The sequence below is a fragment of the Nematocida parisii genome (assembly GCF_000250985.1).
Source record: "Nematocida parisii ERTm1 unplaced genomic scaffold supercont1.3, whole genome shotgun sequence".
Lineage (NCBI taxonomy): Eukaryota > Fungi > Microsporidia > Nematocida > Nematocida parisii.
In genome coordinates, this window is record NW_013524648.1 from 103,314 (window position 1) to 127,490 (window position 24,177).

The window sequence follows — 24,177 nt, forward strand, 5'->3', positions numbered from 1 at the left end:
GTTCATATCTTGGTATTTCTGAGTTTCGGGTTTAGAAGTAAATATATAAGTGCATACACCAAAAATTAAATTAAATATTAAAGAACACTCCTATTTATTAGACAGAATTGTATCCTAGCAATAAAATAAATCATAACAACTCAAAGCAATCTGAAATATAAATAACACGAAATGAAATATTTCTCCTGTTACTGCTCAGTATAAATGAACAAACAAGATATAGCCAATTTGAATTATTAATATACTTTTAGTCCACAGACAACAAGACAATTACGTATAATTAATATAATTCAACATATTAGACTGTATAGAAGAGTATATGACACAAGCGATTATTGTATGAATATTCTACTATCTCCTTCTATTTTTGTATCATACCTCGAGATACTAAGTGAATTTTATTATCCCTCAGCAGACATTTCAGAAAGTGGTCTGGATAGTATTTTTAACTCTTCAATTATTTCTAATGATGAGCTATTAAAAGCTTCTTGTATTGTTGACAGTATGGCATTCTTTATAATCTCATACCCTTCTATTTTATTGTTGACTACGTCTAATATCCACTGTGTAATTATGCAGCCTATACTTCTCTTCATTTGTTCTGGATAGGCATTTCCTATTTTACTATTAGATATTTCTTCAATTGCAAAGTTCATATTCTTTATAAGAACATACTCTGAGTTATTGCATGTGTCGATTAGATGTGTTTCTTTTCCTTTACTTTGCAAATACCCTATAATAGAGTTATATATATAGTCTGGCAACTCTTTCTCCGTTATACTTCCTAAGTAATCACACTGCGGCACCTGCATTTCACTGTGTGTGCGTGTATTATGGTATGTGATTCTATTATTGCTTATGTCACAAAACGGCTTTCTAGCCGAAACTATCTTATCGCACTCTTCTATAGTTGCATTAAAATCTGGATACACGTAGTTATAAACTGTCTCATACCCAAAAAAATCGTAGTACACAAATATCCACATAGTGAATGCCACCAAACTTAGTAAAACACAAAATATAGCAGTATACCACAGGGCAATATATTCAAAATACTGTGTTTTATCTACTATAACACTATTAACTGACATTTTATCGTATCCATCGCTAACGTCATCTTTAATACCATCTGTAGAGCACTGAATACAGGCTATATACAGTAAATATAGTGTAGATATATAATACATTATACATCCATTTCTACATCTATATATACCATAAATTAATGATTTTAAATGGCAGCTGACAGTTGCCTGTCATTTATTTTGTGTAATATATGATTAATGTCAATAAACGGTCAATGTACAAGACAGGAGTTTATATTCGCTCACATTATTAATATTAAACTTCGGATTGCATATAATTAACTCTTCACTCGGGTTATAAATAGAGTTTTTATGCCATACACGAATTATAGTGGCAATTCTAGTAATAAGTAATATAGCACATCCACGAATAAATAAAATTATTCTCAGCTTTACTTTCAGATTAATTTTAATTAATACACGGTGTATACTCTACTCCATCTTATGCACATAGCACTCACTAATAAACTCATATAAAATAACCCGAAATTGTATATAAGTGTATAACAAGACCAGTAATATATACAAATTAAATTTCTATGTGAATAATATAATTAGAAATGTAATCTTGTTACATATTTGAAACATAAGTCATTCTATAATAAGTATTATTACACACACACCAATGCTTTTAGTAACTATTGCTTATTACTAAAATAAAGTATATTTTATCCTTTGTTTTCTAGTAATACATAGGCTCTTGGATTAGATCTGTCTGTATATCTCTTCTTATATATTCTGAATTATTTTTTATTATAATTACTTTTTAGTTTATGCTTAGAAAGCTCTTAATTATTTTTTAATTTCTTGAGTAATTTTAATTTATTTCTTAAGGTGCTATTAGTCTAATAAAGGATTCTTTTTAATTATTTATTTTATATTTAAGGTATTTTGTTATTAGATTGATCTTTTTCCAGCTGATTTGGTCTATTTTCTTTAATATTGCCAATAATAGATTCATTCTAGAACAAGGTTTGGATGTTCTGTGAATAATCAAAGGTATAAATAGATGAAATGGACAGAAAAATAAAATGAAAATATCTGCATTACTAACCATCTGCATTCTAAGCATAGTATTCTTCGGTAGCCTAACTGCTTCTAGTAGCGGAAAAGACTCTACATCCGTAGCAAACCCATCTAAGGGTGGCAAGGGTGGAAAATCATCCAAGAAGGATGATGAAGAGGATGAGAGCGACAATGGCAGTGCCGATGATGAATCATCCAACAGTGGAGCCGCCAGCAAAGTAGTCAAAAAATCAAAGGCCACCGCAAACAGCAGCAGTTCAAGCATTTCTTTAGGATTTGCATTTGTAGCTATTCTTGCAGCTGTTTCTATGCTATAAACAAATAAAGAGTAGAAAACATTCACTTGTAAGTATTTCATTTATTTCGGGTTGGACTTGAATTGTGCATAGGATATTAAATTGCTTGTTTCTGATTATTCGCATGTCATAGTGTGCTTATTTGATTTCTGGATGTATAACTTTTACTATGTTTACAATCTAAAAGTATTTTAAATTACTTCTATGGTATATATGCAGTGCAATATATACAATAGTTTATATTTCACAGTACTTTCAGAGTATTCTTTATAATTTATGTGTATACAAACATACTTATATAATGAATTGTTTGGCCATAGTGTATATTAGGTTAGTATGTAGTGATATGCTTTCTTTATTTATTTCTCTAATTTATTTGAATCCCGGTTATAATACTTTGAAGTAAAATTGGTAAAATATTATAATGAGAATTTTGACTACTGTTGAAAGGCCAGGTCTCAAAGTATTTGTATATTCTGGTCATGAGTTTGCTTTCAGCACTAATTAGCATAATACCCGTTTCTGATATACTTCTTGCAGACTATTTTTAGATTCCTCTTTTCCTTATATGATTTCCAAATTCTTGGCATTGGCTCTTGCCATGCACTTGCCAACTCTTTATACAGCAATCTCCATTTATATACTAACTTCATTAACTGTTCCTGTGAATTGTATGTGATTAATTGCGAACACATCATTATTTTTTCTGAGTATTGTTCCAGGAGCAGTGTCATGCCACCATTCTTTATATCTTATTCTGCCAAATCTAGATATGTGGCTTTACACATTCCCATGTCAGCACGCCTTTGACTTTGTATAAGTTGGTATATGGCTTCTATTTTCTATATAGTTCATCCTATAATATAAACTAAAGCAATATTCTATAAATTTGTAAAACGTTTCTGTATTTAAACTCTTCAGTTTAGAATAAAAGTGAACAACTTTAAATAAATGGCAAAATAAAAATAACCATAAACCATAAAAACACAGAATTTCGGGTTATATCTATGGATAATTATTATAATTCAGTAGTATGTCTCACATAAAATACAATATTTTACTATTTATTAGTATATTCCAGTGGATAGGCCAATTTTGATCTTAAATGCAAAGATTTCTTGGTATAAAAAGTAAATATAGGCGGCTCATGCCAATTTCACCAACTACCCGAAAAATGAACTGTGACATCAATCTAGACCAATGAACAAATCGTATATTTATTAACTTAGTTGTGATTTAAGTGCTCTTAAAGTATATGACATATACACATATACACGATAACTTAAAAGCACTAATATATAGTAAAATTTCTGGTTTATTACAATATATGGCAAACCCCCATTTCATAAGATACCATCTAAAAATTAGACGCAAGAACAGAAAAATAAGTGGTATGGAAAGATATTTAGATCAAATATCAGATAAGCACAAGAAATAGACAAATTAATTTTTTTTTATGAAAATAGTAATAATCCTAAGTATATTAGCAATAAAAGGGATATTTTGCTCAGATAATGAAGTACCACCAAAAAAAGACACCAACCCACAGCAAGACAATATTGATTTAACCGAACCAAAGAACATAGGAAACATGACAGATTTAATTAATTTTATTAACTATAGAAATGCTTATACATGGAGAAGAATGAAAAGCACTAAAGTAATGTCTACTAAAAACAATGAAAGGCCATTTGATATGATTATGGAACGGTTTACAGATCATTCTACGAGAACAGAAATAATTCTTGATATAGGTGGCTCAGAGGAAATGAACTGCATTCTTATAGATGAGATAAAAAATGACGGCATCAGAGAAAAAAACAATTTAGAAAGAAATCATATTAAACAAAGCTCAGTTAAAAAAATGTCTGAAGAGCTTCCTAGTTTAAATGTACAGGTACAGTATGTTTATAAGGAAATGCGAGAGCATATTGAAAGTTTTGAGAATTACATAGAAATCTTAATAGAAGAAATGAATATGTTAGATAATGACTCTAGAATCGGGTATTCTACTATACTTTCTGTAGTAGAAAATACATATTTGGTATTGCAGCAAAGCAAGAAGGTTATCCGTAAAATGCATTATTTATACACCCAGATGGATGACAATAGGTATAATGCGATAGGCAAGCATCCGATTATAGTGGGCGAAGAAAAGATCTTTTCGTATAAAGATATAGAAAAGAACATAGTAAACATTATAAAATGCATGGAAGAGATAGACGACATGGCAGATACAATTCCAAGATTTGAAAATATGACTCCTACGAGGTTCTTGCCTAGGATGAAAGAACTGCTCGATACAAAAGAAAAAATACTGAGCGAATTCCCAGTAATAAAAACAATTAACACAGCACTCGAAAAAGAGGTTAAAAAGTGCTTCTATCGGCTGAAATTAGGAAATAGCAACAGTATAGCCGTGATTAAGGACAGGTATGACTGCCACAGTGACGAGTTGCCTATTTCCTTATCTAGAAAGACTTATACCACTTCTATATCCAACGAGTCCTTTTCATGGGGCGATAGTGTGGTATCTATATATAATTGCAATGATAAAGACATTGTATATATTTCAATTAAATATAACCCGAATGGCCAATGCCTCCCAGGAAAAAGCAAATTTCATCTGAAGCTCAATATTAGACTAAATGACATAATGTTCCGAACACTAATCAATGCAATTATAGGAAATGTAGTTATTCCACTAACAGAATGTGGTGCGCCAACTAACATTCGAAGTTTAGAACTTGCTAATCACAACCCAATTAACAGTTTAGACTATCCCATTTCCTGCATTAGAAAAGAAAAAAACAACAACTACTGTAAGTATTACTCAGGAAAAATAAGACATGGTGTGGTACCAGGCCGGGGAATTATACTAGGCCCGTCTGGAAGCGAAATCCTGAGCAATTTTAAAGTTAAGGGACTTATGACAGCAGTATTCATAAATAATATGGACATTTCCCAGTGCCTAATAAGCTGGTACAACAGAAACAATTCAATACCTTATGACCTCGAAAGAATAAAAAAGGAGAATGACATCCTAAGGATAGTGCCCACTATAGACCCTGTCTCTACTTCACTCAATGGCTTAGACCCCACAGCGTCAAAAGAGTTCAAAATATGTACGCAGTACAAAACCAATGCAACAATAACAATTAACTTTAACTATCCAAATATTCTTCTTGACTATGATTTGAACATATGGAACAATCCATTTATTTTGTGGTCAGATAAAGTCCATAAAGACGTCATTTGGTATAAATACTTAAACAAAAAAACACAAACAATAGTGACAAACAGAATTATTACCGCCGAAAACAACCAATCCGCACAAGTTTTGTTTGGACTACTGAGGTCTCGAGATATATAAACAATGCCACCAAAACGTATCTTTAAAGATATTATGTGTTTATTTCATATATCATATTTCTACTATAAACAAACACTTATGCTAATAAACCACTATCAATTTTATTATTTGTTTATATATCATAACCCAAACACTCACTATTTAAATTATAAAGTACAAATTACTGCATCACCCAGAAACACAGAAAGCATTCAATCATGGCTTACTATGTAATATTACTTAAAAATAAATTAAAATTCCATAAAATGTGCAAATTATACTGAATATAAACTTATAAATAAAGCTGTTTTTTCCTTGAAGTAGACAACTTCCAATAACAAAAGCTGTCACACACATATTTTGACACTCCAAACATCATCATTTTGTTTGGTATTCTGGGCCTCACTATCCAAAACCAGCAAATAATATTATTAAGTACGGAGTATGTTACCAAATATTTAATATAATTATAAAAGAACCCACTATACGTATATAGTAGACCAATAGAATAATTTATACAGCATTCACTATAATTTACTCCTGTATTTCTAAGGATAATAAAGTAAAATAAGCAATGGAATGCTCTGTTTAAAAATAAAATTATACAAAATAGAATTATTCAAAAAATGAACAAAATAATGAAATATTTATTGGGCAAAAATTGTTTATTTTTATATTAAAACACAAAATATTGATAAAAATAAAAATATTAAAAATATAAATAACTTTAATTTTTTAATTTTTAATGAAATTCATGAAGATAAGATTAGCGATAGCTGTAGGAGTATTTATACACACAATCATAGCTACTACTTTTACAAAAGGTGAAGTACCGTCTGAAAAATCTGAAAACTTAATCGTATTATCTAAAGAAGATTTCAAATACTTAATAGAAATGCCTGCGGGAAAGAGTGAAGAGCCCAAAGAAAATATAGCTGCTGCCAATCCAGCAGAGAAGAAGGATGGGGAGAATAAGGATGGAGAGAAGAAGGATGGAGAGAAGAAGGATGAGGATGATAAAAATACAGGAGTAAAGTATTATGACTATGCTGAGTTTGGTATTAATCTAGGAGTATCTAACTCTGAATTAGTCAATAGTAGAAATGACAAAGGAAATATTTTGAAAATTTTTGTGGACAAGGTTACAATAACTGAACAATGTACATTTAAGCTGCACTTCTTAAAGGATGGAAAAACACAAGAAGACTGTTTAAAAAATGCTAATGAATCAAATGGACACACAATAATTGGTGAGATTGACCTGGATAAAGCAACTGAGTTTTTAAATTCAGCTAAGAGTAGTGAAGAATCAGTATCTGCAGTTACTCTAAAATTAAGAATTAAGCATTCTGACTTAGAAGAGTTAAAGAAGAAGTATGAAGCAAAGAGTATAGGAAAGGAGTATTATATTCATGCCACCAACATAAATACACCTCAAGCTGCAAACAAGAATGATCCTATTCAAATGAAATCCTGCATAGGAGGACTATACAGTAGTATGTACACAACAGAGGATATAATTAATGAAATCAAAAGCAAAGACTCAGAAGAGGAAGGATTCTTTGCAGCAAACTGGAAGGGAATTTTAATAGGATCTGTTGTTGTAATTGGTATTTGTGTTATTGTTGGTGTTTTTGTCAGCAGAAACAAGTAATAGGAAGTTAATTAAGCATTCCTTGCCCTGTTTTAGGCTGTTTACAATGCTGATTCTTTGGTTTTTATTTATGTGTTTATAGTACATGTATTATACTCTTAAATAAGACTGTGTTTAATGCGCTTTCTGTTTAATAAAGCATATTACATTACATGCACTAAAATAACATCTGTGCCAAAAACAGTGTACACCCGCTAGAATAGTTAATAAGCAGGAAGTTACAAAATAACACAGTTAATAAATAACAATCAAAACCATTTTTAGCTTATTACAATATCATTATTGATTGTTTCGCGTATTCTAGTGTAATTAAAAATTTACATCTTAGAATATCTGAAAATCCATTTCTTTATTTATCGGATAATAGCACACAAAGGAATAACAAACAAAATATAAAAATAATCTAAATACTATTTAATATTTTTATACATTTTGTGTATTTTATACAGAAATATATGCGTGGGATTTAAATAATATAATACAGTACCACGCACATTTATACCAGCTTTATAAGACAGCCACTTAGTTTTTCTATTTTCTTATATATTATAACAAAAAATGCCAAATTCTTTTGGGTCTTACTTAGAACAAGAAGGCATACAAGAGAATAAATCTGGAATAAGCAAGATCCAATAATTATCCACATAGATATCTCTATACTCACGCAGAAATAGTTCAAGCTATACTCTTTATACATCTGAGAATATACAGTGTTTACACTTATTAGAGTCTGTTTTCTGTCATTGTCCGCTCTTTCTACACATGCATACATTCTATCAAGTGATCTGTATATTCTGTCCTGTTCTACGCAGTACAAACTAAAAATTCTTTCTCTCTTTTCTTCTGTTTTTTGGATCTGTCGCTTAATACATATTTCCAGCATAAGAAAGATAATAGTAAAAATAAAAATGAGATAGGTCATCTTAGACAGCAGAACAATAATAACAGCAGATTTAAGAATATACATCAAGTACTTCTTAGCGTATTTAACACGAGCATTTGCTATTTGTGCCTCTGTCTCCTTCTCTACAAGTAATGTAGCTACGTTTTTGTGCTCTTTTTTGTCCAGTGCACTTTTAAGCTTTGCATGGACTGAGTACACTCTGCTTTCCACATACGCTCTTTCAGCAGAAAGCGGCAGTAATTCTTTGAAACTGGAAAGCATCTGCGATACAGCAAATATAACTATTTTTCTTCCTTCTTTTCCCATATGGTATTCTAGTGCTGCTAAATTCTTTAGTGCGCTGCAAGCCTTCCCTGCTAAAATAAGCAGCCCGTATAAAACAATAAGAATAGACTGCAGGAAAGAAAATACCCCACCAAACAGCCCAACCATAGCCATGAAAATAAAATATTTCTTTATTCAGCGGTTATAATTAGAAAAGATTAAAATCTTTCTAGCTATTTAAGAACTACTTAAAAAAATCATCTGTGGTATACCCAGCATCTCCTGGCTGCAGGTAGAAAGGGTCTCGCTTATTTTTTTTCTCTGAAGGATTTCCTACTAGTGGCTCTTGTAAGGCTTCTTCTCTTGGATACACACGGACATCACCTGGAGCAGGTCCGCCATTTAGCATATTGTATGCCTGCTGGCTTGGGATGTACCCTGCAAGAGGTCCTGGCACGCTTTCATCAAATTCAGAGGGATAGAATGTATTTGGAGCAGGTGCCTCTTTGGGATCATGCGGTGGGAAATTATACTCATTATATGCTTGATTGATTACTGTAGTTGGCTTTTCTTTAGGATGGGGTTTTTCGGGTGGAGCATACTCTTTCACGGTTTCCCTGACTGTTTCCTTTATAGGCTTCTCGTGGGAATCTTCTATCCTCTTGTGATGCACAACAGTAGATGTTATTTTTTCACCATCTTTATGAGATTTCTCGGATTTTTCTTCATGTGTAGAGGATTTCTTCTTTGTGCTATCTGAATGGCTATCGGGCTTTTTATACTCTGTATGTGTAGACACTTTTTCGTATACAGCATGGTTTGTGGGTGATTTCTCATGGTTGTCTCTGCTTTTAGTTGCTTTTTCTTCATAATACTCTTCTTTCTGATTATTGAAAGGTGAGTATTCATACGCCATGCCATCTCTCGGGTCGTATTTACTATACAGTGGAGGCTGCTCATATTCAATCTCTCGATTTTGTGCTGGCCGGCCGTACTCTTCCAACTCATCTGGTGAGTTGTCTACAGTGTAGCTTCTTTCAAAGTTATTCCAGCCCTGCGTATAGTCTGGCGTGGGCGGCTGCTCATACATCTGTGATTTATCTGCATATAGCGGAGGCTGCTCTCTAGGCCTTTCTGGCGACGGTGTATATTTAGAATAGCGCGACTGTGTTCTCTCTACTTGCTCAGTGTATGGTGCAGGTCGGGAATCATATTCTTTATATTTCACATATTCATATGGCACATTATTTGCAGTGTACTCTGCTTGGTTTATAGTCGGTGCGTTTATATAGTCATACATTTCTGTACCCTGCCCATTTAGCATATTTGATGCCAGGTTCGCAGATGTATTGTATTCATACGGGGCAGTAATCGAGTTGTCTTGCGTGCTCTCCATCTGGTAGTTCTCTAAAATATCTTTGTAATCCGAACTAGATATTCTTGAAATGTGATCTACCGTTGGGGAAGAAACTGGTTCATCTTCTAACGCTTGACATTTGAAACCATCAGATACTTCATCAGTGGGCATTGTTTCATATAAAGATTGGTGCAGCTCTTCTTCTAGCATCTTTCCTCGTATTTCAGAGTTTAGTTCATCTGCTATTTCATCAGTCATGCCCTGCTGTGCATCTAAAGGGAATTCACTATTCACCTCACACTCATACATTCTTTGGCCAGACTCAGTACTCTGTATCTGCATATCCTGCACTTTCTCTGCTAAAGCAGTCTCAGTGGGAATGCCACCAATAGTATATTCGTTTGTTTCTTCTGAGTATGCTATAGGCACATTCATGCCACTTTCTTGTAAACTACTTTCTGCTGTTACAGCATCTGTTACACTTTCTGTATCTTCTGCCTCTGGCGTGCCTTGTGCAGAATTGGTATTTACTGCTTCTTGCAGTGGAGGTTGCACTGTTCTCTGCAATGGCTGCTTATTTGTTTCCTGTAACGGTTGTTGCACTGTTTCTTGCACTGACTGTTCATTCCCGCCAGAAACTGCCTCTGTATACACAGCCATAGGCATGGCTGGTGAAATACATTTAGCAGTGCGGTTAGGCTTTACTACTTCCTCCACTAAATCTATGCTTGCATCTGTATATGGCACTTCATTGAGTATGCCACCTCCTAAGCTGCACCCAATCTCTCCATCTAGTGTAGGATATATCTCCACCTTTCTTATGCTTAGCATTCCTATGTTATACACCAGTAAAGCCACAGGCCCTCCTTTGTGGTTTATCAGCATATTCTCAAACTCATTCTCCCAAGAGAACCCTCCATTACCATGCCCTATGATATAATCCTCATCCTTTCTTAGCCCAGACTCCAAGGCAGGTGAGTTATACTCCACATCCAAAACACGGAATGTATATGGAGCTCTCTCACCCTTATGGAATTTAATGCTAAATCCAATTTTCTCCCCATTCTCCCTAACCATATCCAATAAGAACTCTTTCTTTGACCGGACATCATACATAAGCAGCTGTACCTTCCCAGTCTCCCATGACTCGGTTATTCTTAGTATATCCTTTTCACTGGATATGCTTTGTCCATTGATTTCTACTATATAATGAAGCACTGGAAGTATTCCGTACCTGTCAGCGGCTGACTGGCTTCTTACTTTTATCACGTGCAGTGAGTTAGAAATGCACTTGCTTGTTGTACTTCCCATTGAAAATAAAAAACACGAAATCTTCCAGAAATGAAACAGCAGAATTATTAATTTATTCTTTCATACACCAAACACAGATTAATAATAACATTTATAGACCAGAATTCAACCAATAACAGTAGAATCCAAGGCCATCTAAGCAATTATTAACTGCTGTATAGCAAGTAACAGTAGAGTGTACTATTTGCCCACAGCAATCCATTTTATACCTAATAAACACTCTTTCACTTCTGGCTATTTAGTGTTATTCTAGTAATTTTATATTATAATTATCCGTTATACTGTATTATATGCATAAGCACTGGGTACATCTAAATAACCCAAATATAACCAAAATAAATTACATAATGACCAGTTATTTATGATATACAGATATTTTTATAAGTCTGATTACCATTTAGTGCACAAAATGCAAATGGCAATTTCTTATTTTACACTCAGTAATTTCAACACTTCACATATATTTATGGTCTGCTGCTTTTCCTGTTGAATACAGAACCAGAAATGGCTTGAACCCGAAAATCAAAATAATTAGAGGTGTGCCGAATTTGCATGAAATAAGTACAGCATGCGATAGAATACTGCAGAAACACTTTTGCTGATTTCTTATTCGCAATTTATTCTTTCTTTGTTCTGGTATTTGTTCGTATCCATCTGTGCGTCAGTATTTGGTCTATGGAAAGTCTTTCTTCAGGCTCTCGTACAAGTAGTTTTGAAATGAAGTCTTTGCATGCATTGGACAAGTACGAAGGGAATGTGAACTCAATTGATTTGATCCGCTTGAATGTCTCATCAGTGCTTCCCTTTGCCTCAAAAGGAGGATTTCCCACAACAAATTCATATGCTAGAACTCCTATTCCCCATATGTCCACGTACTTGTCATGTTTCTGATGACAGACCATCTCCGGTGGCAAGTAGTCCATTGTACCACAGAAAGTATACCTTTTGCTGTCAATATTATGTACTGCCCATCCAAAGTCAGCTATTTTCAGCTTATTATCTGCCCCTATCAGAATGTTCTCTGGTTTTATGTCTCTGTGTATCACATTCTTAGTATGTATGTACTTCAATGCCTGGACCATTTCTGCAATGTATTTTGCGCCCTCCTGCTCTGTGAACCTCTTCTTTTTCTGGAGAAGCTTAAACATTTCTCCTTTTGCTGCATACTCCAGTATAATATATACATTTAAGTCGTCGTAGAAGTACCCATACAGCCGAAGTATGTTCTCGTGCTTCATGTGGCTCTGTATTTCAATCTCGCGCCGGACTTGTTTGGTTGCATTGCACCCGGTTATTTCTGTTTTTAACAATATTTTCAGCGCAACTATAAACCCAGATTTCTTCTCCCGTGCTAGGTACACCTTCCCAAACTTCCCTCGCCCTAAAGATGCCCCAATTTCAAAGTCGTCAAACTTCCATCTGTTCATCCGAAATAAAAGAAAATATTATAATTTGTGTTTATGGCAAGTGTTCAACTGTGGGTATACAACATAGGAAATGACGCAGCGCTTGAAATGATCAGAGCAGCCCTTGGAGTAAAAATAGAAGGCATATGGCACACTTCATTATACGTTTATGAAAAAGAGTACTATTTCATGTCAGGCATAAGAAAAGACCTGCCAGGAACAAGTCCATTCGGTGCACCTGTGAAGAAAATAGACTTAGGTGACACAGAAGTCACAGAAAAAGAATTCGCAGAGTATTTAGAAGTAATAAATGACCTGTACACAGAAGGAACTTACCATATAATAAGACACAATTGTAATCACTTTACAAATGAAATATCCCTACGCTTAGTGAATAAGCAAGTGCCTGCTTACATAATGGATGTAGCAAAATTATTTGAAGATACACCATTTGAAGTATTCCTATCAGGAATAACCCCTGGTATACAATAAACCTTTATACATGTAATTGTCTACACATAATCATAAACTTTATTCTGTGACTATTTATGCTTTTTGTACTCTGTGATCATTCTGCTACTATTTATTAGTATAAGACTATCACTTGATACTATTTGACAAGAAGACTCTTTATGTAAAAATAATGAATGGCCAGTAACTGGGCATACACAGCGAGTGAACAGATTTGGTCCTGAATATATTAATGTATCTGAATATTCATGTAGTATACTTGCAGTGTATTTAGTCTTTATCTCTTTTATTACAGAAATATTCCTTATGTCTATATTTTTTATTCTATTCTCCTGTGATATAATCATTTCTATGCTTGAAGAGTGAAATATGCCTGCTTTAATATTCTTTATATTTTTTATTTCTATTTCTTCTTTCATTGTTCTTATGTCTATTAGTCTTACAGTATTATCACACAGTAAAATATAATTATTCTCATTACTTGCACTGAATACTTTACGTGGTGTATTTTTGCTAGTATTTGCATTATTTGTATTATACATAGACACTTTATTATAATCAAATATAGATAAGCCTGAATCTGTCTCTGAAATAATCCAAGGACTATTCTTATGTATTATTCCATTGATAAACCCATCTATGTGTGATAGTGTGCCTGCCTTTTGATTTATATGTGAAATAGTTCCTGATTCATGAAGAGTGATTATTCCTGTTGTAGGGAGTGATTCTATCCCAAGTACTTTAGAAGGTATAGGACAGAATCTTTCTGTATAAAGTGCATCTTTATACACAAATATGTATCCATCTTTAGTCCCTGAATATATAATATTATTTACTGCACATACTGCAGTAGGATGTTTGCTTATTTCCCATTGTGACTCTTGTTTAAGCAAAGAAATACTTTCATAATTCTCTATTCTTGAGAGGTATCTGTCCACCATGGTAAAATTTAAATTTTAAACTGTCTATTGTTATACTCATAAGCCAACGCAGTATTTATATGTAGAACATACTTTACTGTATAAATATACCTGTACATCGTATACTATTAGTATGCTTTACTACAGTGAGTATATTTAAATTTAACTTGTATTTACTATGGCTACATAATTCACATGTACATAAATAGTATTATAAATATTAAATAGTGTATGGTATACTGTGAATATCTCTAAGGTGTATTACACTCACTTTATTCGGGTTATTCTCGTGCTCTAAGTTAATTTTTAGGTTATTTCTGAGTCAGTTATAAATTTTCAATTGTTTATTATGTAGATGCATCTTTGGTTACAAGTTGAAATTGTTAAGAAATTCTCCATTGGTAATAAATTACGCCTGAGAATATTCTGGAGTAATTCAGGCAAGAGACCTTTCCAACCAATCTTTCCGCATGTCTTAGGGCGAAAACAAAAATTATTTGTGGATTTTCTGACAACGTTTTATAGTTCATATAAGGAAATTAGCAATACGAAAAATAATGAGAATAACTGTAAGACCGACTATTTTGCTATTACTAATTATTTCAGCTGCCCTGGTTAAGCCGAACCCAGCACTTAACCCAGATGATATCCTGCCGAATCATACGCACAAACCCCCCATCGAGAATGTAGACTCTTTCCTGCAGGTATTTGAAAAGCTAATGCATAATTTCCCTTCTTTCAAGTCAAAAGTATTTCTGCGCCTGCACAAATTCATAGACCCAGACAGTCCAGATGCCACCAGTAACCCTGCCACATATTTTAGACTCAATGCAAATAACATACCAGAGCCAGATGAAGTAGTGAAAAAGTTCCAGTCAATACAGGATGCAACCAACATGATAAAGCAGGATACGCGCACACTAATAGCACAGATACAAAGGTCTGTAGACCAAATGTTCTTAAATGAAAAGGAGATACTGCGGGCAATAGACGGCCTAATGTCAGATGCAAATGAGATAATAGACCAGTACCAAGCAGAGAGTGATCCATTAATACAGGCCAGTCTAGTGGTTAAGTTCAAGGCAAAGGAAAAGCAGCTAATAAAATCAATCAAGGCAATTGGCCGTATAAGAAATTGGGAAAGAAAAATAAACAAAAGACTCGCAGCATCCCGTCTCTCCAGAAAAATACTTCGCATTAAGTAAATACCACTGCATCCATATAATAACCAATTATCACCATACATATAACCCGATATAACCCGAATTAACACTGTAATTCTTACACATATCACCGTATACTATACAGTATAACGTATACCAAATAATATTAGTACTACATCACATGAAGTAGTCCAATATATCAACTAATATTAACAGTATAATCATTATAACCCGAATTATCCATACATCCATTGAAATTCAAGCTTTCTCACATAAATTACTGGTATACCCGAATATTACTATATAAAAATAACAGTATAAATAAATCATTAAATATGCGTATAACAGCATAAGATATATCTTCTATTTTATCTCATATAATCAGTATAATAAGCATTAAATAAACCAGATACTCTCCCTGTACTTATTTTCTTCTTCTCAGTCTGTAAATGAGCTGTCTCTAAGAATGGCATACTTTCTAATGAGTTATACATAGAAAATAGAATATTTGTATATCTAGTAGAGAATACTTCCTTTTCTGTTGGTGACTGGTATATTGTACCATTCATTACATAGAAGTAGTCTAATACATTTATTTTATCTGGTGATATTCTATTACACTTCTTAATAATGAACAGTGTTGGTTCTATTGCATACGTAATAATATACTGTATACCACACATTTTAGTCAGGAATATATCTAAAGAATCATTATTCCTGTGGATATTTTGCATTTTAAGTACTTCATTATTACAATTCCTATCATAGAATTGTGAGTATGAGAAGTATTCCATTAATGTATCTCTTGATAAGATATTCTCCTGTAGCCAGAGAGCGTCTCTGAAGCAAGTATTCTCCATAGAATATAAAATTTTTTTATTTATATAGATATTACTAATACTTATTACACAATGCGTAATAAATATATTAGTATGTTAGTGTATTACATATTATACTATGTGTATTATATATTACTTATTGTACTGTGTGTATTATATAATGTGTTATGGGTTATATATTATTTATTATGCTATGTGTAATATATTCTGTACACTATATATATTATTTTTTTTATTTTTTTAATGACCAACAGTATTTTACTAATAGGTGCAGGTGGGATAGGTTCAGAAGTAGTAAATCTTCTGATAAAACACTATAAAGGTGACCTCTGCATTGTAGATAATGATAAAATAGAGTTATCCAACCTTAATAGACAATATTTCTACAATAATTCAGATATAAACAAGTATAAAGCAGAAGTACTCTCTGATAGAATAAGTAAATATACTAAAAATATAAAAATATCTTATTATATAGATGATATAAAGTATAAAAAGTTTAATGTTGATTTTTTTAAAAATTTTCAGTTAATAATCAGCTGTGTTGATAATATTCCAACCCGTAAGCATATAAGTATGATGGGGATCCTGTCTAATACAGTAATAATAGAGAGTGGATCATCTGGGTATGATGGTGAAGTGTATGTAATACATAATAAGCATACGGAGTGTTATGAGTGCAGGAATATAACTGAGGTAAAGACGTATCCCATATGTACACTAAGACAGATACCTAAAGAATGGCATAATTGTGTACACTGGGCTAAGTATGATATAATAGACAGACTAGAAAATAATGAGCATAGTGTAATAAGTGATGATAATAGTATAGAAAATAATGAGCATAGTGTAATAAGTGATAGTACTTCTGATGTGATAGAATATAGTACACATAGTGTAATAAGTGATAGTACTTCTGATGAGATAGAACATAATGAGCATAGTGTAATAAGTGATGATGGTAGTATAGAATATAGTACACATAGTGTAATAAGTGATAGTACTTCTGATGGTATAGAGTGTATAGAAGATAATAATAATAGTGTAATAAGTGATAGTGATAGTATAGAATATATTACTAATGATGTAATAAGTGATATTAATAGATTAAATATAACTAATAGTGTAATAAGTAATACTTATGATACAATCAGTGATAATATAAAACATATTGATCATAGTGTAATAAGTAATACTTATGATACAATCAGTGATAATACTGTATCTATTAATACAATAAATACGATACATAAGTTATTTAATATTAATATTAACACATTGTGTAATATATCTTATAATAATAGTATTAAATTAGTCCATTTACTATCTAAATATAAAGCACTACAGTATAATATTACAGTACCAGATATAAATATGACTAAGACCATTTTAGACAACACGATTCCATCTATTATCACTACTAACTCAATTATTGCTAATATTATAATACTTATGATACAATGTGTAAGAAATAATATTTATGATAATGTTTATTATATTAATAATAATATAAGAAGAATTAAAGGCATAAAATATAATGATAATTGTAGCATATGTTCTGCACATAAACATATAATAAGTATTAAGTATAATTATACATTATATAATATACTATGTGTAGTAAGTATTAGTATAACTAATTCTACTGTTATATTAAAGGATAATTATTTATTATATGATAAGGAGTACAAGAATAACTTAAATATACAAATAAGTTCATTAAATATAGATAAAGGTAGCATAATTAAAGTAAGCAGTAAAAATAGAAGAAGTATAATATATATTAATAATATAGTATAAAGTAATAATAAATACATAAAATATAGTACACATAGTATAATATATAATAGAATAAGTATATAATAAAGTAAGTAATAAATACAGTATAATATAGTATACTATGTATAATATATAATAATAAATACATAAAATATAGTACAGTATGTGTAATAAGTTATAATAAATAATAAAGCATAAATACAGTATAATATAGTATACTATGTATAATATATAATAATAAATACATAAAATATAGTACAGTATGTGTAATAAATAACAATTAGTGTACTATATGTAATAAGTAGTGTATGATGAGTAATAAGTAACAATTAGTATACTATGAGTAATAATAACTTATAATATAATACACTATGTGTAATAAGTAGTGTATGATGAGTAATAAGTAACAATTAGTATACAATGCGTAATAAGTAATGCATTATGGTGTAACAATTAGTGTACTATATGTAATAAGTAATGCACGATGAGTAATAACTTATAATATACTATACAATGCGTAATAAATAATATACTATACAATGTGTAATAAGTAGTGTATGATGAGTAATAAATAATAAGCTATGCGTAATAAATAATAATAACTTATAATATACTATACAGTGTGTAATAAGTTATATAATAAGTTGTATACAATTATTATTATAATATACTATACTATGCGTATTATATATTATATAGTATACAGTGTATAATAAATAATGAATAATTTTAATCTATTGTATTTAATTACATAGTATTACCGTGAGAATTTAAAGTACTCAGAAGTACTCCCATTAAATGAACCATCCCCTTGTGATAAAAGTTTCTCAAAACTGTCCCCATCTAAATCACGTAAATTACCATCAAATATTAATGAATCATATGACTTACTGAATATTTGCTTATCTGAGACACCAATTGAATCAAAGAAGTTCCTTTCCGTGTTTAAAATATCTGAAAATGAAGACTTTTCTACATCCTGATATTTCTTCTCCCTGTCATTACGACACTCTTTCTTTGTTTTCGGGTTATTCGGGTTGAACACATTCAAGTACTCAGAATCAACAGTCCAATAAGAACCCTTCCCTGGATCATTATTACTTCTGGGTATCTTATAGAAGCATTTATTCAGTGATAAATTATGCCTTATCGAATTCTGCCAGCCACCCCGCTGCCTCCTAAAATAAGGGTACTTGCTCATAATCCATGCATATATCGATCGGAGTGTTAATTTCTTCTCTGAACTGTCTATTATTGCTTGTGTTATTAGTGTGGCATAGGAATAAGAGGGTTTTTCATAGGATACTTCCTCCTCACAGAAGATTTCCTTATTTTTATCGTCTCCTGTGGTATTAGTGTTTAAAAGACCAAAAACACCCGAAACTATTTCATTTCTTGTACTTCTGTTCATAAAATAAACAAATAATCCATTCACCTTAATGAAACACTGCAGTAGATCTAGATTACTCTATCACAAACAAATAATACACAATGTATAATAATTAATAAATAATACACAATACATAATAAATAATACACAGTATATAATAAAACTTAATACATATAGTATATAATATACACAGCACATACATAACTTAATACACATAGTACACTAATTATTACACATAGTATATAACTTATTACACAATATACACATAACTTAATACACATAGTATATAATATACACAGCACATAGCACACTACTTAATACACATAGTATACTAATTATTATTATTTATTACGCATAACACATAACTTATTACACATAGTACATAACTTATTACACATAACACACTAATTATTATTTATTACACATAGCACACTAATTATTATTTATTGCACATATTATTATTCATTACGCATAACACATAACTTATTACACATAACACACTAATTATTATTTATTGCACATACTATTACTTATTGCACATAGCACACTAATTATTACTTATTACACACTGTATACTATGTGTGGCTTATAATATTTTATTTATTATACATTGTCTTTTTAATTTTATTTTATGGTGACAGTAGTATTACAGAATGCAAACATTGAAGTAATTAACACAAAAAGAGGCAAATTCCTGCTATCAAGTGACATGAATGAAGCAAAAAAAAGAATCAACAGAAATCAGTACAGACCAGATATCTTACACCAGTGCTTACTAACCCTACTGGACTCCCCACTGAATAAGGCAGGAGAACTAGAAATACTAATAGAACTAACAACAAAAAAAATAATAAAATTAAATAAGTCCATTCGTATACCAAGAGTATACAACAGGTTTAATGGACTATTTGTACAATTACTAGAAAGGCACAGGATATACTCAGAAGAGAGTAGAATAGAACTAATGAAAGTAGAGAAAGAAGGGATAGAGTACTTTATAAGCAACGACAGTATAAAAATAGGGTTATCACAGGAGGGAGAGAACTTCTATGATATAATAAAAAAAAATAATACAGAATATAATACACATACTACAGTAAATAATGATAATAGTGCAATAAATAATGCACATAGTATAATAAGTGATAATAATAGTACTATGAGTAATAAGTTATATAATGATAGTACTGCAGAATATAATACACATAGTGTAATAAGTAATACTAAAATACCACCATACGTATTTTATATCAATGCAATATCAAGTGGTGATGACCCTAACAAAGGCATGGATTATATCTTGTCATTGTCTTCTTATGCCTTATCTGCTGCCACTTGTTGTTCTAAGATATGCACATACTTTGAAGAGGTATTGAATATATTTTAATAAGATATAATACACATAGAATAAAAATAAATAATAGAATATAAATATTAATGTACATTGTGTAATATATTATAATATATATTAATAATAGCATAAGAAGTTCTAGTGTTATAGTATTAATTAATTATACATTGTGTAATAAGTAGTGTATAAGTTATAGTACATTGTGTAATAGGTAATGTATAATATTTTGTGTATTACTTATTACACTATGCTTATTACACTATATTAAGACTATTACTTATTACACATTGCACATTACTTATTAGTCATTGTATAATATATAACCATTACTTATTACACATTGCACATTACTTATTAGTCATTGTATAATATATAACCATTACTTATGACACATTGTACATTACTTATTAGTCATTGTATAATATATAACCATTACTTATGACACATTGTACATTACTTATTGGTCATTGTATAATATATAACCATTACTTATTGCACATATATTATTATATATTATTGTATAAATATCTTTTTGATTTTCTTAATTTGGTAACTTTCTTTATTTTTCTTTCCTTTTTTGGTATATTCCGTTTTTACTTATTTATAACTGTTTTATCCCTTTTTGGTAATAATTATTTCATTATTTTATTTAAAAATGAATAATTATCAAATTACAAACAATTTCCTAATTATTTATTTTTCTTTTTGTTTTCCCCCTGTAAAATGGCAGACGAAGCAAACAAAGCATTAGTAATAGATAATGGATCTGGAATGTGTAAGGCAGGATTCTCAGGAGATGATGGTCCAAGAGCTGTTTTTGCAAGTATAATAGGTAAACCAAGGCACCAGGGTGTTATGGTTGGTATGGGACAGAAAGAGTCTTATGTAGGAGAAGAGGCACAGACCAGAAGAGGTATCCTTACACTTAAGTACCCCATTGAACACGGGATAGTGAATGACTGGGATGCAATGGAGAAGATCTGGCACCATACATTCTACAATGAGTTAAGAGTGGCCCCAGAAGAGCACCCAGTGCTAATGACTGAGGCACCACTTAACCCAAAGTTAAACAGAGAGAAGATGACTCAGATTATGTTTGAAACTTTCAACTGCCCATCCTTCTACGTGGCCATACAGGCAGTCCTCTCACTTTACTCTAGTGGAAGGACCACCGGTATTGTACTGGACTCTGGTGATGGTGTAACCCACACTGTGCCCATTTATGAAGGATATTCATTACCACACGCTATTTCTAGACTGGATCTGGCAGGGAGGGATCTGACTGACTACCTCATGAGAATCCTTACTGAGAAGGGGTACACATTCACTACAACAGCTGAAAGAGAAATAGTCAGAAGCATAAAGGAGTCACTCTGCTACGTGGCACCAAACTTTGATGCAGAAATGGCAAAGACATCCAGTGAGCTTGAGAAGAGTTATGAACTGCCAGATGGCCAGAATATCACCATTGGTAATGAAAGGTTCAGAGCACCTGAAGCACTCTTCCAGCCAGCATTTATGGGACTGGAGACTGTCGGTATCCATGAGACATGCTTTAACTCAATCATGAAGTGTGACGTGGATATAAGAAAGGACCTTTACTCAAATATTGTTCTCTCTGGTGGTACTACGCTTTACCAGGGCATGCCTGACAGAATGCAGGATGAAATCTCTAAATTGGCCCCTGCCTCCATGAAGGTGAAGGTGGTGGCTAACCCTGAGAGGAAGTACAGCGTATGGATTGGTGGATCAATTTTAGCATCACTCGGTACGTTCCAACAAATGTGGATCAGTAAGGCTGAGTATGATGAGTGCGGTCCTTCTGTGGTCCACAGAAAATGCTTTTAAATAAAAGGCTAACTGAAAATTCCTGGGAGACCTTTCTGGTTTTGTTTCTTTTTTATTGTACGCCGTAAGAGGACCATAAAACACGTGAAAATACCGTGAAATTCATGGGAAATGCATGAATAAATGGATGGGTGCGTATGGGATGGGGGTACGCATGGGAGTATTGTTTAATTACTGGTGTAAATGTACTTTGTGCATATTTTTACATAACCCGACATAACCCGAAATTAAAATATAAATGGAAATCTTTCTTTTTCATGCATGCAGAGTGACAGAATTCTCCAAAAAGAAAGCACACACCCATCAGAAGACTCGATGAAAACCCTGTCAGACATGGAAATATACAGAATATTCACACAGGAAAGAGAAATCCCCCTATCACAAAATGTAATAAAATACATAAAACAGCACATGACGTATACCACCATAGAAATATACGCAGATATAATTAAAGCAAATTATACCACAGGGATACTCACACAAGAAGCCGTGCACGAATCCATTAAAAACATAAAGAAGGAAAGAAGAACAATCGAAATATCCCCAGTGAAATATACACCAGAAGGTATAAAAAGGTACAAAATCCTTAAAGACAGGATTATTCAACAGAAAAATTCAATTGTAACACTAAAACCGAATGTGAATTCAATTATTTTCGGGATGGTCCGCATTTCAGATTCTGGCCGTGTAGAAATTGATGATGAAGATGATTCTGTCACTGTCTCTGAAATAAAAAATGAATATTTTTTAGGGAGGGGAGTCTGTGCAGGATTTGAGGGAGTGCTCACAGAAAATGGGTACTCTGTTGAAAAAATACATTTACCAGAAAGTAAAGTTCACAATAATAGTTCAACCCTGACTATTCCTAATTTTATTGTGATCTCACAGTTTATACCCACAGAAGAATCCATAAAGCGTATAAATAATATACTGAAGGTGTACACAGAATATGAAATAAATTTATGCGCTGTGATTATTATGGTACATGAAAGGGTGAACATAATAAATGTACGTACAGAGATAGAGAATAAAATATCTGGGGAGTACAAGGAGATTGAATTTATACTGATTCCTGGAGTTGGGAGCAAGTACTTCTATCCGCACGGAGAGTGTTCTGTGTACAGGAACATTTCACTGGGGACAAATCCGTGTGAAGTAAAAATAGAGAATAACGTATTTTTAGTTGGCTCGTTTGATTTAATAGATGGGATACGCGAGGAGTGTGTGTTTAATGGGGATTTTAGGAGGGAGTTGAGTAAAACACTTTTAACACAGGCATCGTTTAACCCATTTATTCATTATACAGACTTATCCTATACAGAAGATTTCCTTGGGATGATTATAGGGGATTCTTACGACTGTTTTACGCATACGCATAATAATCAGATATTCTCTGTATGCGGTGATTTTGAGAAGAGTGAAGGACAGTTCCTTTTCTTTAATGGGTCTGAAAGAGTATTTGAGATATGTTCATACGGCGACTTATCAACTGAGTAAATAGTCCAAATCCATAAATCCATAAAAATAACGGTTATTCCAGGATATTAATAGAAATAATAAACGTATTCTTATGATGTATTAATATCTGACTATTTATTGTGGTAATAATACGTTATTTCTTATATAACCAGAATATATTTCTAATAAGTACTTGAATATTTATAATTCCGGGTTATATCGGGTTATTGTTTCTTCTTTTAGTAATACTATCCACTTATACTTATACAGTATCCATGTATAACCCGATTTTATACTTTGGTT

At 32.0% G+C, this 24,177-nt stretch overlaps 18 protein-coding genes across 18 annotated transcripts; 10 read left to right on the forward strand and 8 right to left on the reverse strand.

Moving 5' to 3' along the window:
• Nucleotides 1-293: 293 nt before the first annotated feature.
• NEPG_01212 (uncharacterized protein) lies at nucleotides 294-1,704 on the reverse strand. Its single transcript, XM_013203586.1, has one exon. It carries the CDS (start codon nucleotides 1,185-1,187, stop codon nucleotides 402-404), a length of 786 nt encoding a protein of 261 aa, XP_013059040.1. The 5' UTR covers nucleotides 1,188-1,704; the 3' UTR covers nucleotides 294-401.
• Nucleotides 1,705-2,116: 412 nt separating this feature from the next.
• NEPG_01213 (uncharacterized protein) lies at nucleotides 2,117-2,446 on the forward strand (the record flags this gene model as incomplete). The annotated part of the gene is made up of 1 exon (XM_013203587.1): nucleotides 2,117-2,446. The coding sequence occupies one exon, from the start codon at nucleotides 2,117-2,119 to the stop codon at nucleotides 2,426-2,428; it is 312 nt and encodes a 103-aa protein (XP_013059041.1). The 3' UTR covers nucleotides 2,429-2,446.
• A 461-nt stretch (nucleotides 2,447-2,907) lies between these two features.
• On the reverse strand, nucleotides 2,908-3,141 carry NEPG_01214 (uncharacterized protein; the record flags this gene model as incomplete). Its single annotated transcript, XM_013203588.1, has 1 exon — nucleotides 2,908-3,141. The coding sequence occupies one exon, from the start codon at nucleotides 3,139-3,141 to the stop codon at nucleotides 2,908-2,910; it is 234 nt and encodes a 77-aa protein (XP_013059042.1).
• Nucleotides 3,142-3,863: 722 nt separating this feature from the next.
• NEPG_01215 (uncharacterized protein) lies at nucleotides 3,864-5,873 on the forward strand (the record flags this gene model as incomplete). The annotated part of the gene is made up of 1 exon (XM_013203589.1): nucleotides 3,864-5,873. One exon carries the CDS (start codon nucleotides 3,864-3,866, stop codon nucleotides 5,778-5,780), a length of 1,917 nt encoding a protein of 638 aa, XP_013059043.1. The 3' UTR covers nucleotides 5,781-5,873.
• Nucleotides 5,874-6,504: 631 nt separating this feature from the next.
• Nucleotides 6,505-7,656, forward strand: NEPG_01216 (uncharacterized protein; the record flags this gene model as incomplete). Its single annotated transcript, XM_013203590.1, has 1 exon — nucleotides 6,505-7,656. The coding sequence occupies one exon, from the start codon at nucleotides 6,505-6,507 to the stop codon at nucleotides 7,411-7,413; it is 909 nt and encodes a 302-aa protein (XP_013059044.1). The 3' UTR covers nucleotides 7,414-7,656.
• A 253-nt stretch (nucleotides 7,657-7,909) lies between these two features.
• Nucleotides 7,910-8,749, reverse strand: NEPG_01217 (uncharacterized protein; the record flags this gene model as incomplete). The annotated part of the gene is made up of 1 exon (XM_013203591.1): nucleotides 7,910-8,749. The coding sequence occupies one exon, from the start codon at nucleotides 8,747-8,749 to the stop codon at nucleotides 7,910-7,912; it is 840 nt and encodes a 279-aa protein (XP_013059045.1).
• A 29-nt stretch (nucleotides 8,750-8,778) lies between these two features.
• NEPG_01218 (uncharacterized protein) lies at nucleotides 8,779-11,249 on the reverse strand (the record flags this gene model as incomplete). Its single annotated transcript, XM_013203592.1, has 1 exon — nucleotides 8,779-11,249. One exon carries the CDS (start codon nucleotides 11,247-11,249, stop codon nucleotides 8,826-8,828), a length of 2,424 nt encoding a protein of 807 aa, XP_013059046.1. The 3' UTR covers nucleotides 8,779-8,825.
• A 229-nt stretch (nucleotides 11,250-11,478) lies between these two features.
• Nucleotides 11,479-12,676, reverse strand: NEPG_01219 (AUR protein kinase; the record flags this gene model as incomplete). Its single annotated transcript, XM_013203593.1, has 1 exon — nucleotides 11,479-12,676. The coding sequence occupies one exon, from the start codon at nucleotides 12,674-12,676 to the stop codon at nucleotides 11,867-11,869; it is 810 nt and encodes a 269-aa protein (XP_013059047.1). The 3' UTR covers nucleotides 11,479-11,866.
• Nucleotides 12,677-12,709: 33 nt separating this feature from the next.
• NEPG_01220 (uncharacterized protein) lies at nucleotides 12,710-13,151 on the forward strand (the record flags this gene model as incomplete). The annotated part of the gene is made up of 1 exon (XM_013203594.1): nucleotides 12,710-13,151. One exon carries the CDS (start codon nucleotides 12,710-12,712, stop codon nucleotides 13,145-13,147), a length of 438 nt encoding a protein of 145 aa, XP_013059048.1. The 3' UTR covers nucleotides 13,148-13,151.
• A 46-nt stretch (nucleotides 13,152-13,197) lies between these two features.
• On the reverse strand, nucleotides 13,198-14,067 carry NEPG_01221 (uncharacterized protein; the record flags this gene model as incomplete). The annotated part of the gene is made up of 1 exon (XM_013203595.1): nucleotides 13,198-14,067. One exon carries the CDS (start codon nucleotides 14,065-14,067, stop codon nucleotides 13,198-13,200), a length of 870 nt encoding a protein of 289 aa, XP_013059049.1.
• Nucleotides 14,068-14,401: 334 nt separating this feature from the next.
• On the forward strand, nucleotides 14,402-14,665 carry NEPG_01222 (uncharacterized protein; the record flags this gene model as incomplete). The annotated part of the gene is made up of 1 exon (XM_013203596.1): nucleotides 14,402-14,665. One exon carries the CDS (start codon nucleotides 14,402-14,404, stop codon nucleotides 14,663-14,665), a length of 264 nt encoding a protein of 87 aa, XP_013059050.1.
• NEPG_01223 (uncharacterized protein) lies at nucleotides 14,604-15,251 on the forward strand (the record flags this gene model as incomplete). Its single annotated transcript, XM_013203597.1, has 1 exon — nucleotides 14,604-15,251. The coding sequence occupies one exon, from the start codon at nucleotides 14,604-14,606 to the stop codon at nucleotides 15,249-15,251; it is 648 nt and encodes a 215-aa protein (XP_013059051.1).
• A 326-nt stretch (nucleotides 15,252-15,577) lies between these two features.
• On the reverse strand, nucleotides 15,578-16,069 carry NEPG_01224 (uncharacterized protein; the record flags this gene model as incomplete). Its single annotated transcript, XM_013203598.1, has 1 exon — nucleotides 15,578-16,069. The coding sequence occupies one exon, from the start codon at nucleotides 16,067-16,069 to the stop codon at nucleotides 15,578-15,580; it is 492 nt and encodes a 163-aa protein (XP_013059052.1).
• Nucleotides 16,070-16,291: 222 nt separating this feature from the next.
• NEPG_01225 (uncharacterized protein) lies at nucleotides 16,292-17,848 on the forward strand (the record flags this gene model as incomplete). The annotated part of the gene is made up of 1 exon (XM_013203599.1): nucleotides 16,292-17,848. The coding sequence occupies one exon, from the start codon at nucleotides 16,292-16,294 to the stop codon at nucleotides 17,846-17,848; it is 1,557 nt and encodes a 518-aa protein (XP_013059053.1).
• Nucleotides 17,849-18,584: 736 nt separating this feature from the next.
• Nucleotides 18,585-19,238, reverse strand: NEPG_01226 (forkhead transcription factor; the record flags this gene model as incomplete). The annotated part of the gene is made up of 1 exon (XM_013203600.1): nucleotides 18,585-19,238. The coding sequence occupies one exon, from the start codon at nucleotides 19,236-19,238 to the stop codon at nucleotides 18,585-18,587; it is 654 nt and encodes a 217-aa protein (XP_013059054.1).
• Nucleotides 19,239-19,848: 610 nt separating this feature from the next.
• NEPG_01227 (uncharacterized protein) lies at nucleotides 19,849-20,615 on the forward strand (the record flags this gene model as incomplete). The annotated part of the gene is made up of 1 exon (XM_013203601.1): nucleotides 19,849-20,615. One exon carries the CDS (start codon nucleotides 19,849-19,851, stop codon nucleotides 20,602-20,604), a length of 756 nt encoding a protein of 251 aa, XP_013059055.1. The 3' UTR covers nucleotides 20,605-20,615.
• Nucleotides 20,616-21,291: 676 nt separating this feature from the next.
• Nucleotides 21,292-22,416, forward strand: NEPG_01228 (actin; the record flags this gene model as incomplete). Its single annotated transcript, XM_013203602.1, has 1 exon — nucleotides 21,292-22,416. The coding sequence occupies one exon, from the start codon at nucleotides 21,292-21,294 to the stop codon at nucleotides 22,414-22,416; it is 1,125 nt and encodes a 374-aa protein (XP_013059056.1).
• Nucleotides 22,417-22,677: 261 nt separating this feature from the next.
• NEPG_01229 (uncharacterized protein) lies at nucleotides 22,678-23,958 on the forward strand (the record flags this gene model as incomplete). Its single annotated transcript, XM_013203603.1, has 1 exon — nucleotides 22,678-23,958. One exon carries the CDS (start codon nucleotides 22,678-22,680, stop codon nucleotides 23,911-23,913), a length of 1,236 nt encoding a protein of 411 aa, XP_013059057.1. The 3' UTR covers nucleotides 23,914-23,958.
• Between the last annotated feature and the right edge of the window lie 219 nt (nucleotides 23,959-24,177).